At 48.0% G+C, this 14,790-nt stretch overlaps 8 protein-coding genes across 8 annotated transcripts; 5 read left to right on the top strand and 3 right to left on the bottom strand.

The window, feature by feature from the left end:
- Window positions 1-1,267: 1,267 nt before the first annotated feature.
- Window positions 1,268-2,494, bottom strand: J7337_011086 (uncharacterized protein; the record flags this gene model as incomplete). The annotated part of the gene is made up of 3 exons (XM_044828637.1): window positions 1,268-1,312; window positions 1,364-2,322; window positions 2,392-2,494. 3 exons carry the CDS (start codon window positions 2,492-2,494, stop codon window positions 1,268-1,270), a joined length of 1,107 nt encoding a protein of 368 aa, XP_044677191.1.
- Window positions 2,495-3,237: 743 nt separating this feature from the next.
- On the bottom strand, window positions 3,238-4,623 carry J7337_011085 (uncharacterized protein; the record flags this gene model as incomplete). The annotated part of the gene is made up of 3 exons (XM_044828636.1): window positions 3,238-3,653; window positions 3,702-4,230; window positions 4,285-4,623. The coding sequence occupies 3 exons, from the start codon at window positions 4,621-4,623 to the stop codon at window positions 3,238-3,240; spliced, it is 1,284 nt and encodes a 427-aa protein (XP_044677190.1).
- A 521-nt stretch (window positions 4,624-5,144) lies between these two features.
- Window positions 5,145-6,287, top strand: J7337_011084 (putative NRPS-like protein biosynthetic cluster; the record flags this gene model as incomplete). Its single annotated transcript, XM_044828635.1, has 1 exon — window positions 5,145-6,287. One exon carries the CDS (start codon window positions 5,145-5,147, stop codon window positions 6,285-6,287), a length of 1,143 nt encoding a protein of 380 aa, XP_044677189.1.
- Window positions 6,288-6,319: 32 nt separating this feature from the next.
- J7337_011083 (putative NRPS-like protein biosynthetic cluster) lies at window positions 6,320-7,705 on the top strand (the record flags this gene model as incomplete). The annotated part of the gene is made up of 1 exon (XM_044828634.1): window positions 6,320-7,705. One exon carries the CDS (start codon window positions 6,320-6,322, stop codon window positions 7,703-7,705), a length of 1,386 nt encoding a protein of 461 aa, XP_044677188.1.
- Window positions 7,706-7,711: 6 nt separating this feature from the next.
- J7337_011082 (putative secondary metabolism biosynthetic enzyme) lies at window positions 7,712-8,689 on the top strand (the record flags this gene model as incomplete). The annotated part of the gene is given in 2 exon segments (XM_044828633.1): window positions 7,712-8,073; window positions 8,086-8,689. The coding sequence occupies 2 exon segments, from the start codon at window positions 7,712-7,714 to the stop codon at window positions 8,687-8,689; spliced, it is 966 nt and encodes a 321-aa protein (XP_044677187.1).
- A 525-nt stretch (window positions 8,690-9,214) lies between these two features.
- On the bottom strand, window positions 9,215-9,976 carry J7337_011081 (uncharacterized protein; the record flags this gene model as incomplete). Its single annotated transcript, XM_044828632.1, has 1 exon — window positions 9,215-9,976. The coding sequence occupies one exon, from the start codon at window positions 9,974-9,976 to the stop codon at window positions 9,215-9,217; it is 762 nt and encodes a 253-aa protein (XP_044677186.1).
- A 284-nt stretch (window positions 9,977-10,260) lies between these two features.
- On the top strand, window positions 10,261-10,910 carry J7337_011080 (uncharacterized protein; the record flags this gene model as incomplete). Its single annotated transcript, XM_044828631.1, has 6 exons — window positions 10,261-10,299; window positions 10,354-10,395; window positions 10,442-10,532; window positions 10,588-10,610; window positions 10,661-10,679; window positions 10,732-10,910. 6 exons carry the CDS (start codon window positions 10,261-10,263, stop codon window positions 10,908-10,910), a joined length of 393 nt encoding a protein of 130 aa, XP_044677185.1.
- A 510-nt stretch (window positions 10,911-11,420) lies between these two features.
- J7337_011079 (uncharacterized protein) lies at window positions 11,421-11,955 on the top strand (the record flags this gene model as incomplete). The annotated part of the gene is made up of 3 exons (XM_044828630.1): window positions 11,421-11,655; window positions 11,706-11,877; window positions 11,925-11,955. The coding sequence occupies 3 exons, from the start codon at window positions 11,421-11,423 to the stop codon at window positions 11,953-11,955; spliced, it is 438 nt and encodes a 145-aa protein (XP_044677184.1).
- Between the last annotated feature and the right edge of the window lie 2,835 nt (window positions 11,956-14,790).

Here is a 14,790-nt window from a genome sequence, read left to right as displayed (position 1 = left end):
CGCTTTGATCCATACTCCTGCTTTTACTGATGTTGAACCCTAGTGCTTGTGTTTTCTGTTCCCTGGGCGCACGTCGCGGATGTCAAGGGTCGACGGCCGGTCTTACTACTACTTACATCTGCACTATTCATGAAATACGCTTTTGTTCAGCTCGTTTGTTTCTTCGAGGGCGCTATTCCCCTCCGATGGTCATGGCTTTCGGCCTTGCACACCGTGTTTGGTGGCAGTGTCACAGTTGCCACAGCGTTAATATATACCATCATATCTGACGTGGTCCCAGAAACTGATAGGTACGTCTTGCTTCAGTGTCGCGAAGTGCTGTGCTAATAATGAAATCCAGAACATCGGTTTTTTTCCAGCTTATGGCCATGATGATCGTCACTCAATTCCTTGGTCCGCTCATAAGCGCAGCACTAATGGTTTGGAGCCCTTGGCTACCAATGGTCCTTGGTCTTGGTGTTGAACTTATGAGTATATTGACCCTCTGCTTTATCCCAGAGACGCTCAACAATGGCGATTGCGGCTCCTCGGAGCCTCAATCCTCTCTATCTCCAGGCCTTGGTGCTGGAGAAGAACCTGCTTCTTGGAGTAGACTGATTTTACGCATCGAGTTCTCAGTCTCGTTCATGATGTCGGATACACGAATTCTGGTCGCAGCGTCCGCCTTTAGTCTTCACATGTTGTTTCTGAATAGAGACATCCTGCTCCAGTACATCTCAACACGTTATAATATATCTCTCTCAGCGGCTGCTGTGTTCATTTCGATCCGTTCTGGCCTTCTTATATTTCTATGTGTTTTTGTCTTTCCCAGAATCAGTCGGCATTATCATGGTCGTATGGGCTCGCTACAGGCAGACCGCATACTTGCATGCACCAGCGCGGCACTCCTCGCTTTAGGGTTCTTAGGGCTGAGTATGGCACCAGACTTGATGGCGCTATCAGTTTTTCTAGCAGTCAACCCTCTCGGATGGGGCCTATTCGCTTTCCTCAGAAGCTTTCTAACCAATCTTGCCGGTAAAAGCGAGGTTGCGCGTTTGAACAGCATTATCGGGGTTTCCGACACTTTAGGGTTGATGATTGGAAGCCCGTTAATTGCAAATCTATTTTCGAAAGGAATTGAGATGAAAGGTTTCCTGTTCGGATTACCCTTTATCTTCAGCGGGTTCAGTGTCTTGGTCATAGTTCTTTTGTTATCGCTAGTCAATAGCTGAAATGTTTCTCAAGTTTCAACGGGGATATATGATGACCTCTGTTTGAGATGCCACTCTTAAATGTTGATTCCTAAAAGTCCAATCTGATTTGTATACCAAAGCTGTTCCTATTATTAGTGCGCCGACCTTCGAAGTGTAGACAGAAGACGTACCGTTTCAGCCCCCATACCAACAGCCTTGATACCAGTATACTTGGCCCAACTCCACGCCTCGATCCTCTTAGCATACGCCAGAGCTCCATGTTCTGGTATGCTGGTGTCTAAGACCTTCTTTGGAAGAGCTGGGTCTATGACAGAGGGTCGAGCCAAACCGACCAGATCGCAACTGCCTCCCTTGACAGCAGCTTCCATCCCTTGGCGTGTCCGAAAGCCACCAGTCAGCATTATGGGCACATCTGGGAGCTCAGACCTGATGGCATTTGCGAAGTCGATGAAGAAGGCTTCCCGAGCCTTGTTGCTTGCCTTCACTGTTGTGTGCAGGCCAGTGCTGAACATTGGATCCTCGATGGATCCGCCACTGACCTCTACAAAGTCAACTCCCGCGTATACGATGGCCTTCAGCTGAGTGATGAAGTCTCCCAAGTCTGTATGGTCAGTTGAGTTGACCTTTATGCCGACACATGTCCCAGCTGGTACAGCTTTCCTGATAGCTTTGACGACATCAATAACAATTTTAGCTCTTGCTAGTGGAGAGCCTCCATAGTCATCTGTTCGTTCATTCGAAAGTGGCGATAAGAATTGTGCTAGTAAGTACCCATGTGCAGCATGTATCTCCACTCCTGCAAAGTCTGCTTCCACAGATAGCTGCGCTGCTTCTGCAAACCTCGTCACCACGTCGTCTATGTCAGCTTGGGTCATCTCCTTTGGCGTTCCGTATACCAACGATCTGACAAGCCATGGAAATAGACCCTTGCCAAGATCCAGTGGGATTGGGCTTGGGGCTAGACTCTTGACAAATGGTGCTTGCCGTCCTGGGTGGTTGATCTGGACTATGGCTTTCGTCCCGTTGAGTGAACAAGCACAGGCCCAAGGCTTCCAAGCTGTAAGAGTCTTTTCTCTAGGGAGATCCCGGTTCACAGTGAAGTCACCCGGTGCACCGGGATGAGCGGGATCTATGTGTACGTTGCCTGATAAGTTATTTAGCCTATACTGCCATTTTTGGTGGTTTGAGTGAGTCTTACCACTGATGATTAATCCCCAGCCTCCTTTAGCCCATTCACTATATGTGGCAAGACATTGCTTGCCACCTGGAAGGCCTTCTTTGTCAGCCAATCTTTCAGCCATGGCTGCTTTGGTGAGCCGATTTGGTAAAGTGAGCCCGCATTTCAGCGTGATTGGTTCCGCAATAGCAAGTTCCATGATGAAAGTATTGTCAAGATTGACACGCAGTTGGCGTCGAGTTGGAAGCTGAGTAAGGGCCTAGTATTGATATGAATGGAGGCCAAAAGGAGTGCACTATTAAGAACGCTTAGATCCTGCAGGTAGAATCCATAGTTGGCACTTTCTGCAGTCTGGATAATAATCCCAGATTGTTGACTGCGGATCCATGTCAAAATGCGTGCCCCCTGCGGATGTCTAAGCAAAGTCCGGAACAGCACGTAATATCCCGCTATTCTCCGTACCCAATCATAGACAAATCCGCCCACTTCAACTCTTTTGCTGCAGCTTCATCTCTGTATAGAATTTTGTGAGAGGGATCGTCCATGAAAGTTTTTACTCAGCTCTGAATGGAGAATATGCAGACCAAATCGGTGGTGAAATATCCAGAGACAAGAAACAGCTTGGAAGTGTGAGACAGGTCTTTTATATAGAACAAAGGCAATCTGAGAACAGTGTGTTGAATATTTTCACCGATTCCATTTCACATACAATTATAGGTGGTATCTACAGGCGTGAGTTGGAAACGTGTTATTTAGCGCCATTGACAAAGAGATTCCGTGCCGTCTTTGATACGATCTGGAAACCGTAGAAACATTGAAATGCCATTTAACCACTCATGTATGAAATCTGTACCAAGAATCTCTGAATCATCTGTATAAAGCCACCTTGACACCAGTCTTATTCGAGGGTCCAATCCTCATAACAGGCACGTACGGCTCTGGATCGCGAGGCTCGATGCGCCTAAAAGTCTTCGCAAGGTGAGCAAGGATAAACGCCGCCTCAGTCTGAACCATCATCTGAGCCGGGCATCGTCGCGGTCCACCACCAAAAGGTAGAAAGCCCCACGAACCTCGATACCCGTCAAACCTCTCTGGCTTGAACTCGTTGGAGTCGTCGCCCCAAGCCTCAGAATCACGATACATTACGGTCTTGTTGATGAGAACAAGATCGCCCTTGCGGATAAGAGTTGGTGATTTGCCTTCTGGGCCGCCGCCTACTGGAATCACGACATCCTCGAAGGCACCGCGAAGTTGAGACACGTTGTTGGGGATCATGCGGTGAGCTATTAAGTTAGCCTGTGAATATGCGGGAGGCTAGGTGATACACTTACTCTCATTCATGACGCAGTTCAAATACTTCATGTTTCGTAACACCGAAAAGTTCATCGGGATATCGCCCAAGTCGTGGACTTCCTGTCGAATTTTATCCCAAACATCAGGATAGCGAGCAAGCCACCAAACGCAGTTGCTGATAAACACAGATGTAGTGTCAATGTTGGCGACGAGGATCAGGCAGATCTGCGATCTCAGCTCCTCAACATCTTCGAGATTTTGTACCATTGTCCATAGAAGATCAGTGCGCTCAGGCTCCAAGTCAGCTGCGTCCTCTTTAATCTTCTTTTCGCGCTCATGCTTCTCCTTGATGGTCTCTTGAATCGGAGGAGTGACGAACGCGTGTATCTCCTCGACTGACTTTAGCCAGGGAGTCCAGTCACGAAGAAACATGAGCCTGTTAAGCTGAGCGCGAAGACGACCGACGTTAAGCACATCAAGCATTGTGTTGGCAATCTTGGCGCGCTCAGGATATACTAAAGCTTCAGTTGACTCGCCGAAGATGAACTCCGTGGCGATGTCCAAGAACTGAGCATGAGAGTTAGTATGGTTGACATTGTGCAAGAGATGATTTCAACTCACCCATCGCTGCAGCAGGGGTTGCAAGTCAACTGTTTCACCATTCTCAGGCAGTAGCTTGATGAACTGGTCCGTATGTCGAGCCACTCTGTCGGTGCTTGTATACACCTGACGATCAAAGAAGGGTTGAATCAAGAAGCGACTATGCTTCCAGTCCTCGCCATCAGTAGTAATAGCGCCCTTGTCCGCGAAAGGAGTCAGTCCTCTCCGAAGATTACCAATTGGTGTGACTCCAAACTCTTTGAAGTGAGTCGCATAGACAGCTTTCAAGACTTCAGGATCATAGGTGTAGATCCACTTGACACCAAACATGTTGAAGCTGAAGATCTTGGTGTGAGGCATGCTGGCATGAAGCTTAGTAAGCCATGCCAAGAATTGATTTGATTGCAAGGCATGGATTTGACTCGCTACTAGATCAAGACCCCATATTGGATACCATTGCCAGTAGCGAGGTATCGGCTTCCAGCCTTTTGCTGCAGATCTCACGCTGCTTGTGAATAGCTTCCGAAGAATAAATATGAGGAACGCAGCCCCGATTGCAAGGACGGGGAGATTCCGAGTTGAGATTTGTTGGAGGACTAACTGATGCAGTGCCATTATTTCGGGTATGGTAGTCCACAATGTTTTACTTTGCATGCTTCTTTACCCGACCGGGGAGTGGAGAGCCTGTTCAAGGCCTATTAGCTTCAGCGAGAGACTGCTTCAAGCATGTCAAGGATGAAGACGGCCACGCTTTGGAGCATGAGACCGAGACCTGGCGAGACCATGTCTAGCAACTCTCTGACGGAGACATTCTCAGAATCATACTTATCTCCCATGGAGCTGAAGAGCACTCCCTCATCATCGCGTACCATCATATTGCGATGGATGGTATTAGCATGCATCTTTTCCCGCGGGATCTCAACGCTGTATACATGGGACACAAGCTCGATTCGTCATTGAAGCAGTATATAGACATCTCGGTCGAAGAACGAAGGGCCATAGTGAGTGGCCAGATGGATGACAGGATTTCGTACTGGACCAAGTTGCACTCGCCACCTGCTGAAATCCTACCACTCTTCCCATTCGCTCGTGTCAAGTCACCGCCTATTCCCAAGACTTATCGTAACGTCGAGTCTCTCATCGACATTGGCAATCACCTCTCGGGGCAGATAAAGCGGGCAAGTCAATCTCTACGCATCACGCCTTTTTACTTCTACCTTGCCGCACTGCAAACACTCTTTAACAGGCTTCTGGATGTGGAAGACATCTGTATCGGCGTTGCGGATGCGAATCGCAGTGAAAGTAGCTTACAAACCATCGGCTTCTTCTTGAAATTGCTATCCCTTCGCTTCAACGTCCAGAAGAATGTGAAGTTCTCAGATCTTGTCGCAAAGACAGCCCAACACTGTCGAACAGCACAAGCCAACATGAGAGTTCCTTTTGACGGCATCCTGGACAAAGCAAATGTTGTTCGCGAGCCAATTAATACCCCAATCTTCCAAGTGGCCATGAACTATCGACAAGGAAACTTCTCCAAGATCCCACTTGGTGGAAGAAATCTTGAGTTCAAGGATGGCATTGATGCTCAAAGTCCTTACGATCTTGCATTCAGTATTACGCCTAACAACGACACGACTTATGTTCAAATTGTTGCAAGAGAGGATCTGTATACAAGAGAAGGGACCGACACCCTCTTATCAGCATACATGGCACTACTGCACGATGCATCGGGAGATGTGAGCAAGTGCCTGGGAAGCATCAACCTTTACGATCAAGTCGGCATCGACAAGGCACTATCGCTTGGGTACGGGGATGTCGTGGACTACGATTGGCCCTCGACGCTAACAGAAAAGGTGGACGAGACTATCAAGAGGTACCCTCATGATGTCGCTGTCAAAGATGGTACTAGTCAACTGATCTACGGAGAGGTTGCCGCCAAGGTCAACGGTCTTGCCTCTATCATCCAGTCTCAAGTCCGGCCTGGTTCACCGGTGGCTGTTCTCTGTGAGCCGACCGCATCTTGAATCATCTCCATGTTGGCTATCATCCGTTCTGGATGCATCTACGTCCCTTGGATGGGAAGCTACCTGATGAGCGTCTCAAGATCATTTTTGATGCTGTTGCACCTGGCCTGATGCTCTGCGAGGACTACACCAAGCAGCGCGCTCACGACATCCCTGCTGGGGGGCCAATCCTTTCTGTGACTGACATACACGGCACGGTTGAGACGATTACTGCAGCAAATCTCCAGCGTGTGAACGAGACGACTTTCATCCTCTTCACAAGCGGGTCGACAGGAACGTCAAAGGGTATTCGGCTGTTGCCACGAGGTATCATCAACTACGTCGCCACCAAGAGATCGAAGCTCTCTCTTGGTCGAGAGGTTGTCCTTCAGCAGAGTGCTCTTGGGTTTGATATGTCACTTGCCCAAGCATTCCTGGCTCTCGCGCTGGGTGGCACATTGGTCATCGCGCCCAGTGCCACTCGAGGGGATCCACTCGCTTTGGGCAAGCTCATGGCTGATGAAGGAGTCACATTTACGTTGGGAACTCCGACTGAGTATCTCATGCTCATACGCCATGGTGGTCAAGACGTGAAGGCAATGAAATCTTGGCGGAACGCGACTTCTGGTGGCGAAGTCATCACTGCTCAACTGAAAGCCTCTTTCAGAAGTCTTCAGCAGCCTCCAATCCTTACCGATTGTTACGGACCTACTGAGATCTCATGTTGCGCTACCATTCAGACCATTGACATCGAGAATGATGGAGATGACAGTGTCTACATCTCTATCGGCCCAGCGAACCCCAACACTACCATCTACATCCTCGATGATAGTGGACACGTTGTTCCACAGGGACTCACTAGTGAGATCTACGTTAGCGGCGTTGGCGTTGCGCTCAGCTATCTCGACGACAAGTCAAACTCACAGAAGTTCGTGCCTAACCCGTTTACGACGGCTAAGTATATTAAAAAAGTATGGACAACGATGTATCGTACTGGAGACAAGGGCCTCATCCGTGCTAATGGCGGTCTCCAGTTTGTGGGCCGCATGGACGGTGATACGACTGTCAAGCTTCGTGGGCTACGTGTTGACCTTGATGATGTCGCCAATACCATGCTACAGGAGTTCGGGGACTCTCTCGAAGATGTTGTGGTTACCGTTCGTGGTGATCCAGCCTTTCTCGTGGCGCACGTTGTGCTGACTCGGGGAACTTCTATGGATGCTTCAAAGTTGCAAGAACTGGCGAGCACCTTGCCACTTCCTCAGTATATGAGACCTGCACTGGTCATACAACTGGAGAAATTACCGTTGAATAGGAGTGGAAATCGTCTCGCTATCGCAGCCTTGCCTCTACCTACGACATCCGTATTATCTGCGCCTTTGAAGAAGGTGTCGGATCGAAAGCCCATGCTTATTGAAGGAGAATTGAGACTTATTTGACACAATATGCTATCTCAAGCGGGACTTGCTAACACTGCGAGACTCAGTCCTGACACGGATTTCTTCCACGTTGGTGGTAACCCACTGCTTCTTGTCAGGCTCCGAAGTGCAATCGAGATCTCGATGGGCGTTACATTACCTCTCAGCGACATGTACCGTTCTAGCACACTCGCTGGAATGACGGGTCTGATTACACGGCAGAAGAGCTCCAGCTTTGTGCCTGGGGTGATTGACTGGGAGGCCGAGACAGCTTTGCCTTCTTCCATCGACTTGAGCCACTCTCACACTGCAACCCCTGTCAGGACAGAATCGGGTATTGAGATTCTCATGACTGGCTCAACATCATTCCTGGGGAAGCAGATCCTCTAGTCTCTCTTAAGCCGGCCGTCAGTCGCACGCATCCACTGCATCGCTGTTGACTCAGACTATGAGGCCAGTCACCTCAAGGACGATCGCGTGACGGTGTATCCTGGCAGCTTGAGCGAACCCATGTTGGGACTCAAAAGAGACACGCACCAGCGCCTTCAAGCCACTATCGACACTCTCATTCTCGCGGGATCTCAAGGCCACTGTCTCAATAACTATTCAACTCTTAGCGCACCTAGTGTCGAGTCTACACGACAGATGGGTCTCTTTGCTCTTGGCCGCCGAATTCCTATTCATTACATCTCATCAAACCGCGTCACATTGCTTGTTTCCAGCGGTGGTGCAGCCCTTCCACCAGGTAGCGTTAGAGACCACCAACCTCCCACAGATGGAACGGAGGGGTTCACTGCAGCCAAATGGGCAGGCGAAGTCTTCCTAGAGAAGCTATCAGCAGCAGCAGCAGCGAGTACAGGAAGGGACCTGCCCGTTTCAATTCATCGACATTGCGCTATTGTAGGTGAAGAGGCTCCTATCGAGGATGCACTCAACGCCTTACTTCGATACTCCAAGCTTATTAATGCTGTACCACGTGTATCAAGCTTGAATGTCGGCGCATAATTTGACTTCCTCCCTGTCACGGATGTCGCCAATTCTTTCGCTGAGTTGGTCCTATCTTCGCAAGAAACACACTCGGGCGTGGCTTTCAAACATTACTCAATTGGTGTCAAGGTGCCGCCTACAGAATTCGCTTCATACATGCAAAAGACATATGGAGACGAGTTTCGAGAACTGGACTTGGACGATTGGATTGAGGAGGCTAGGAGGGAAGGAATCGAGGAACTAATTGTGTTGTATTTGCAGGCTATCGAGGAGAAGGGTGAAAGGATAACGTTTCCGTTCATGGGGAACACTGTGTAATTATGTATGATAGTGAGTCTAGGGGAGGAAATGTCAGGACCTCGATCCTAAATGACCGAAAGACTTAGGTAACTTAGCATAAGTTTAAGATATCTCTACTGAGGTTAAGGTGATTTTATGAGGTTTAGAATATCTTTAGGATACCTTTTGCTGAATGCATTTTGATATTCTATATCAAGGTCTGATGTTTTGCTCCTTGAAGGAGGTTTCTAACCAAAACATTCTTCATGCTTTCTTCGCCACTACAACGACAAAGTTGGGGTCCTTAAGATAATCCTCCCAGAACTCGCGATCGTTCTTGACAAGCTCCGTCTCTTCGGCAGAGGCAACATATATGTCAATCAACCCCAGGTCTTTTCCAATGTCATCAGAGAGCGAGAAAGTCGATTCCATTGAAGTAGCTTCAAATGAAAATGGAGGCTCGGTGACACAATTAACATTGTATCTCAATCCACCCGGGATCTCAGTGACATCGGTAAAGGTGACACCGTATTTGCCGTGGCTCATGTACTCGGCTCGAATGCTCTTTGACCTCACGCCAATGAACTTTCCACCAGGCTTGAGATTCTTGACAACATTCTCATACATGCTTCTCAGCTCTGAAACAGATGTAGCATGGTCAAAAACCCAATTGGCCATGACGATATCGTAACCCTCCTCCAACTTGACCTGCTCCGTGACGGGTTTGGTGACATCAGCCTCGAACCAACGAATGCGATCCTTTCGTCCGAGACTCTTCTCAATGTCCTCACCCGCTTTCATCATCTCCGGTGAAATATCAACAACATCAACAACACTCGCTCCAGCATCAATCGCCCTTCTCGCATGAAGTCCACTTCCACCGCCAAGATCCAGCACTTTCAAGCCTGTACAATCCCCCAGAGCATTAATCACAAGCTGCCCCTCCAGTTTCGAGCAGGGCAACTCCTCCACAGAAGCATACTTGGGCGCGAACGAATTGTATTGCGTTTTTTCGGCGTGAGACATGCTGGGCACAGACACTGGATAGTGATTGGTTTGTTGGTTGTTGATTTGCGTGTCGGTTCTGGGCAATATCACTCAAAACCCCGCCCTGGGCCTTGGATATCGACAGGGATGTGGTGACTCAATCTAGCCGCTATAATGCTAGTCTTGATGTTATCATAATACAGACTGGAATGTGATTCTTATCGCACGTGACTGGTAACATATCATCCGTCTCCAAACCCCACTCGTCCCGACCGCCATTTCGATCTAACGTCACGTCAAACACTAAAATCGAACCCTTGACGATGTGCGCGGACGAAGACCCCCTTGCTGTTGATGAGCATGTATGCAGCTACTGTGGCTGAAGGCTTATTGCATGCAACTAATCGATTGGACAGGCGGCTCAGGACGACACTGATGCTGACTCCGCCTTTGGAGACGTAAGTGGATATTTTGAGGGAGATCGCAGTAGTTAACGGGTCGCAGGACAATGCTAGTGATACTACGTCGCTAAGATCGAGTATTTTGAGATACCGTGAGGAAAATGGCAGGACTTATCATGCTTATAAGGACGGAGGTGAGATCTGAGGATATGCAACAGATGCGACAAGCAGTTGAACTAATTCGTGTAGCTTATGCACTTCCTAATGACGAAGTAAGCCTGTTTACGCCCCCCACTCAACAATAGGTACTGACCTGCGATAGATTGAGAACGAACGACTAGGTACATGAGACTATCTACTATTATGAGCCCCTCTAATCACCTGTTCTCACAGATCTTCAGCATCACCTTTTTCTGCTCACTTTCGACGAAAGACTGCACGCAGCTCCTTTACCTAAGACCCTCAATCGTGCATTTGATGCAGGCTGTGGCACTGGAATCTGGGCCATCGAGTTTGGTAAGTACTACAAGCCAGGGGGCAAGAAAACTTGGCACCTTTATCCTAAGGGATGAAAAGGCTTAGGCATTTTAGTCTAGGTTTAGGAGAGTCTTTACCGAGTTTATTTCGGTACTCTTCTAAAGTATCATGTTTTCTTACTCCCCGAGGCAAGCTACACAACTATTGACATGACGTTAACAAATTAACAGCTGATGAGCATCCCGAGTGCGAGGTTAGTTCTACGAGGATGACTTGGGAGACTATTACTGACTTTTTAGGTTATTGGCGTCGACTTGAGTCCGATTCAGCCTTCAGCGTATGTAATTGTTCTCGTGGCAATGGGGGAATGTGCTGACCTTTTGAAGCATTCCACCCAACGCTTCCTTTTACGTAGATGATCTAGAAGAGTCATGGGACTACTCCAACAAATTCGACTTTGTCTTTGCCCGCTTCCTCACAGGCTCCATTCTGGACTGGCCCAAGTTCTTCAGCGAAAGCTACAAGTACGCATCTCTTCTCCCTTGCCACTCCGATCAAGTCTGACACGTATCAACAGGAACCTGAATCCTGGAGGTAGAATAGAGATGATCGACATCATCTACCCTCTCCTCTCCGACGACGACACTCTTACAAAAGACTCAGCACTATCCAAGTGGTCAGAGCTTCTTCATGACATCTTCACCAAGAATGGGCGCCCCATGGATAGCGCGCTGAAGTACAAAGACCAACTTGAGGCAGCGGGTTTTGTAGATGTCAACATAGTGAAGCGCAAGTGGCCTTTGAATCGATGGCCCAAGGATCCCAAACATAAGCAAATTGGTTAGCTCGTCCCCGCTTGATAACTTGGTGTTTTACTAACACTAGTGAAGGTACCTGGGCCCAGCAGAACACTTTGGATGCCTTAGCAGCATTGAGTCTCGCTGTCTTCACACGCCCTGATGGCCAGGGTGGACTTGGCTGGAGTAAAGAAGAAGTTGAGGTTTTCCTGACTGATGTGCGGAAGGATATTAAGAATGTGAACATTCATTCGTACTGGCCAATGTAAGTTTTCAGTTGAAGATCAAAGTGACATACTAATACGGCAATAGCTGGTCCGTATATGCTACAAAGCCCGAATGATTTACTAGTGCTGGTTGGTAGTTTGTAGAGATCAGTGGCGAACTTTAGTCTCATATCGTATGGATTTATAATTCATAGCTTCAAAATACCAAGAGCCTTAAGTTCTATTAAATCTGGCCTCTTTTATGCTTCTAGAATAAGCATAATGATGTCTTGTATTGCATAAATATTTTCCGTCCGCCGAAGAAACAATAAAGATCATTCCTATTTAAGGGTTTCGTGGTCTATAAGCCCCGATATAGAAGTTGTATGCTGATGGGTCCTGGAGGAAGTCTCTCTTCCTTTCCAATGCTGGCGGTGACTTATTCGATACATAGGAGATGCTCCCATAGTATCAATGTCTTGACTGTATTACGCGCGAGTCATCAAGAGAGGGCCAATTAGAATCTGCCAAGTCCGCTTTTTGAAGTTCTGTCAACAATATCTCTTGGCTCAATGGATAGCTATGGGTGTATTCATAATATCTGATAATCCGTACACTTTTCTAAATGCTCTCAAAATCCTACAGGATTTGAAATCTAATTAGGTGGCCGGAGCGAGTACCGATGATGATCGTAGAGTCCCTGCTGACCCAAGTTCTGGAGAAACCTGGGCTCGAAGGCCTGTAGTGTCGAGGTACCCAAATGAGATTTTCGGAGTTTTGAGCTATCCAGTTTTCATCATAGGTGAGCCCAACGTTACCTGAAATCACCGTTGGTGGTTCTTCTTCGGTGGGGTTGGTGATTTGATACTTGTGGACTCGCAGGGCCATATTGTGCCAAACGTTGAACAAGCCAGGAGACCAAGAGTCTGAGACCGAAACAAGAAGTTCATCGGGTGAGAAGTTGATGCTCCTGACAAACCCTTCTTGACATAGGATCTTTCTTATGAAAGTACCTGATAGTATATTCCAAAGACAAATCGCGTTCTCTCTAGATGCTGTCGCCAAGATTCCCCCATCCGTCGATAATGCCATAGTTGATACATTCTCTTTATGAGTTAAGGTGAGGCGCTTAGGGGGCCGTGAGGCGGTATTCCATATTCGGATGCTCTCACATTCTGATGTCGTTGAGAGTAACGATGCGATTGCTATAATCTTGCCATTAGGCGAGACACACATAGCTTGGCAGTCGTAGACGGCGCCTTCAAGTGTGAGTACCTTAGTGCCCGTTACAATATCCCAGATGTTAGCTCCCGTTCGTCGACCAGCTAGAACTAATAGCTTATTATCATACGAGAAGACTCCTCTTCGGGCCTGAGCTTGAAGAACATGTAGCGGTTGTTGGCAGGCACCTGAATGCCACACAGAAACGAGAAACTCCTCGATTGCCACAATAAACCTGCTATCATGGGAGAAGAAGAGTTCGATGACAGGTTTAGTTACTGGGAGCTTTTCCCCTTGCTTGCCTGTAAATGTATCCCATAATATTGGCGACTCTATAGTTCCGTAGGTAACTAAGCTGCGGCCGTCAGGTGAAAAGACCGTCGAAAGGTCAGAAAAGAAATTATCGTCATCTCTTGGGACCACGAGTGTATGCAGGTGGACACCAGTTTCAACTCTCCATATATTCACGATATGAGACTTTGACATGACAGTTGCCACCATCTGGCCATCTACTGAGTAGTTCACCGCTAAAACTGAGCTCCGCTCAACAGTGCACCCAGTACCGAGGCTCATATCCCAAACCCTCAATGTTTCATCAACGTGTGAAGAAGCCAGGAGACTACTCTCGTTTGAGAATGATAGTTCAACGGCCCGTTCAATGGACTCGTTTGTTTCGCGTATCAAAGTCCATCGAGGCCTGAGTGTTTCTGCATCTCGAACTTGAATCGTACCGTCGCTAGAGGGTAATGCGAGAAGCCGACCATCTGGCGACCATACTATTCTATCAATAGCATGGTTTCGACAATCATCGATTTGATGTCCTTGTGGCTGGGTGAGATCCCGAAGTCCTTGAGGCGATGCGAGAGTTAAGCCATCCCAAGAAAAGGCTAGTGCCGTAACATCACAAGACCCATCGTCCACCAACGTATTCCTACAAATGCCGGTGTCCAAGTCCCATAGCCGAATCACGTTCCCGTTCCCCGATGCTATAACTCTTCCGGTAGGTGAGAAAGCGATACTATGGATTCTGTTTTTGTTTTCCAGGAACAGCTTCTTCGCACCTGTTCCCAAATCCCAGACAGTCAATGCATTGTGATCCACCAATGCTAGAAGCTGACTGTCTACCGAGAATTCAATGGCACCACCAAAGTAGAAAAGACGTGTCTTCGTATCCAGCATCAGTACTTGGGCACCAATCCTCAAGTCCCAGACCTCGATGTCAGCCCGTTGACTTTGAAACGCTAACAGCTGCGAGCTGTGAGAAAATGCCGCTCGGAAAATATGCGGTCCCTCATCGAAAGCTCCGGTAAGAACGTTGACCCCAAAGTGCTTCTCTTGGTAGATGCCTTTCACATTTTCCCAATACTGTATCCTCCCATCTCTTGATAAGCATGATAGATGATTTGAATGTGGTTCGAAGTTGACTGCTACAACTTGAGAGCAACCACCTGTAGATATTTGCTGTACCTGGCCTGTTCTCACATCCCAGATCCTGAGATTTCCATCACCGTGGTCAGACAGAAGCAGGCAGCTATCGGATGAAAAGGCCATTGTTTTCAGATACACCTCATTTATGCTCTTGTTGAAATCGAAAGTGAATTCATGTGTACCACTGATGATGTTGCGAAGTTGGACCACACAACGGCCACTACCTTTACGGACTGCAGATGCCAAAAAATGAGAATCCAGTGAGAAAGAAAGCTGTTCTAAGATTCCATCAGGATCCTCAAATGTTTGGAGGCTTGCTGTCC

The sequence above is a fragment of the Fusarium musae genome, chromosome 8 (genome assembly GCF_019915245.1).
Source record: "Fusarium musae strain F31 chromosome 8, whole genome shotgun sequence".
NCBI lineage: Eukaryota > Fungi > Ascomycota > Sordariomycetes > Hypocreales > Nectriaceae > Fusarium > Fusarium musae.
Note: the sequence above shows the minus strand (reverse complement) of the source record. Positions and strands in the feature narration are given on the sequence as shown.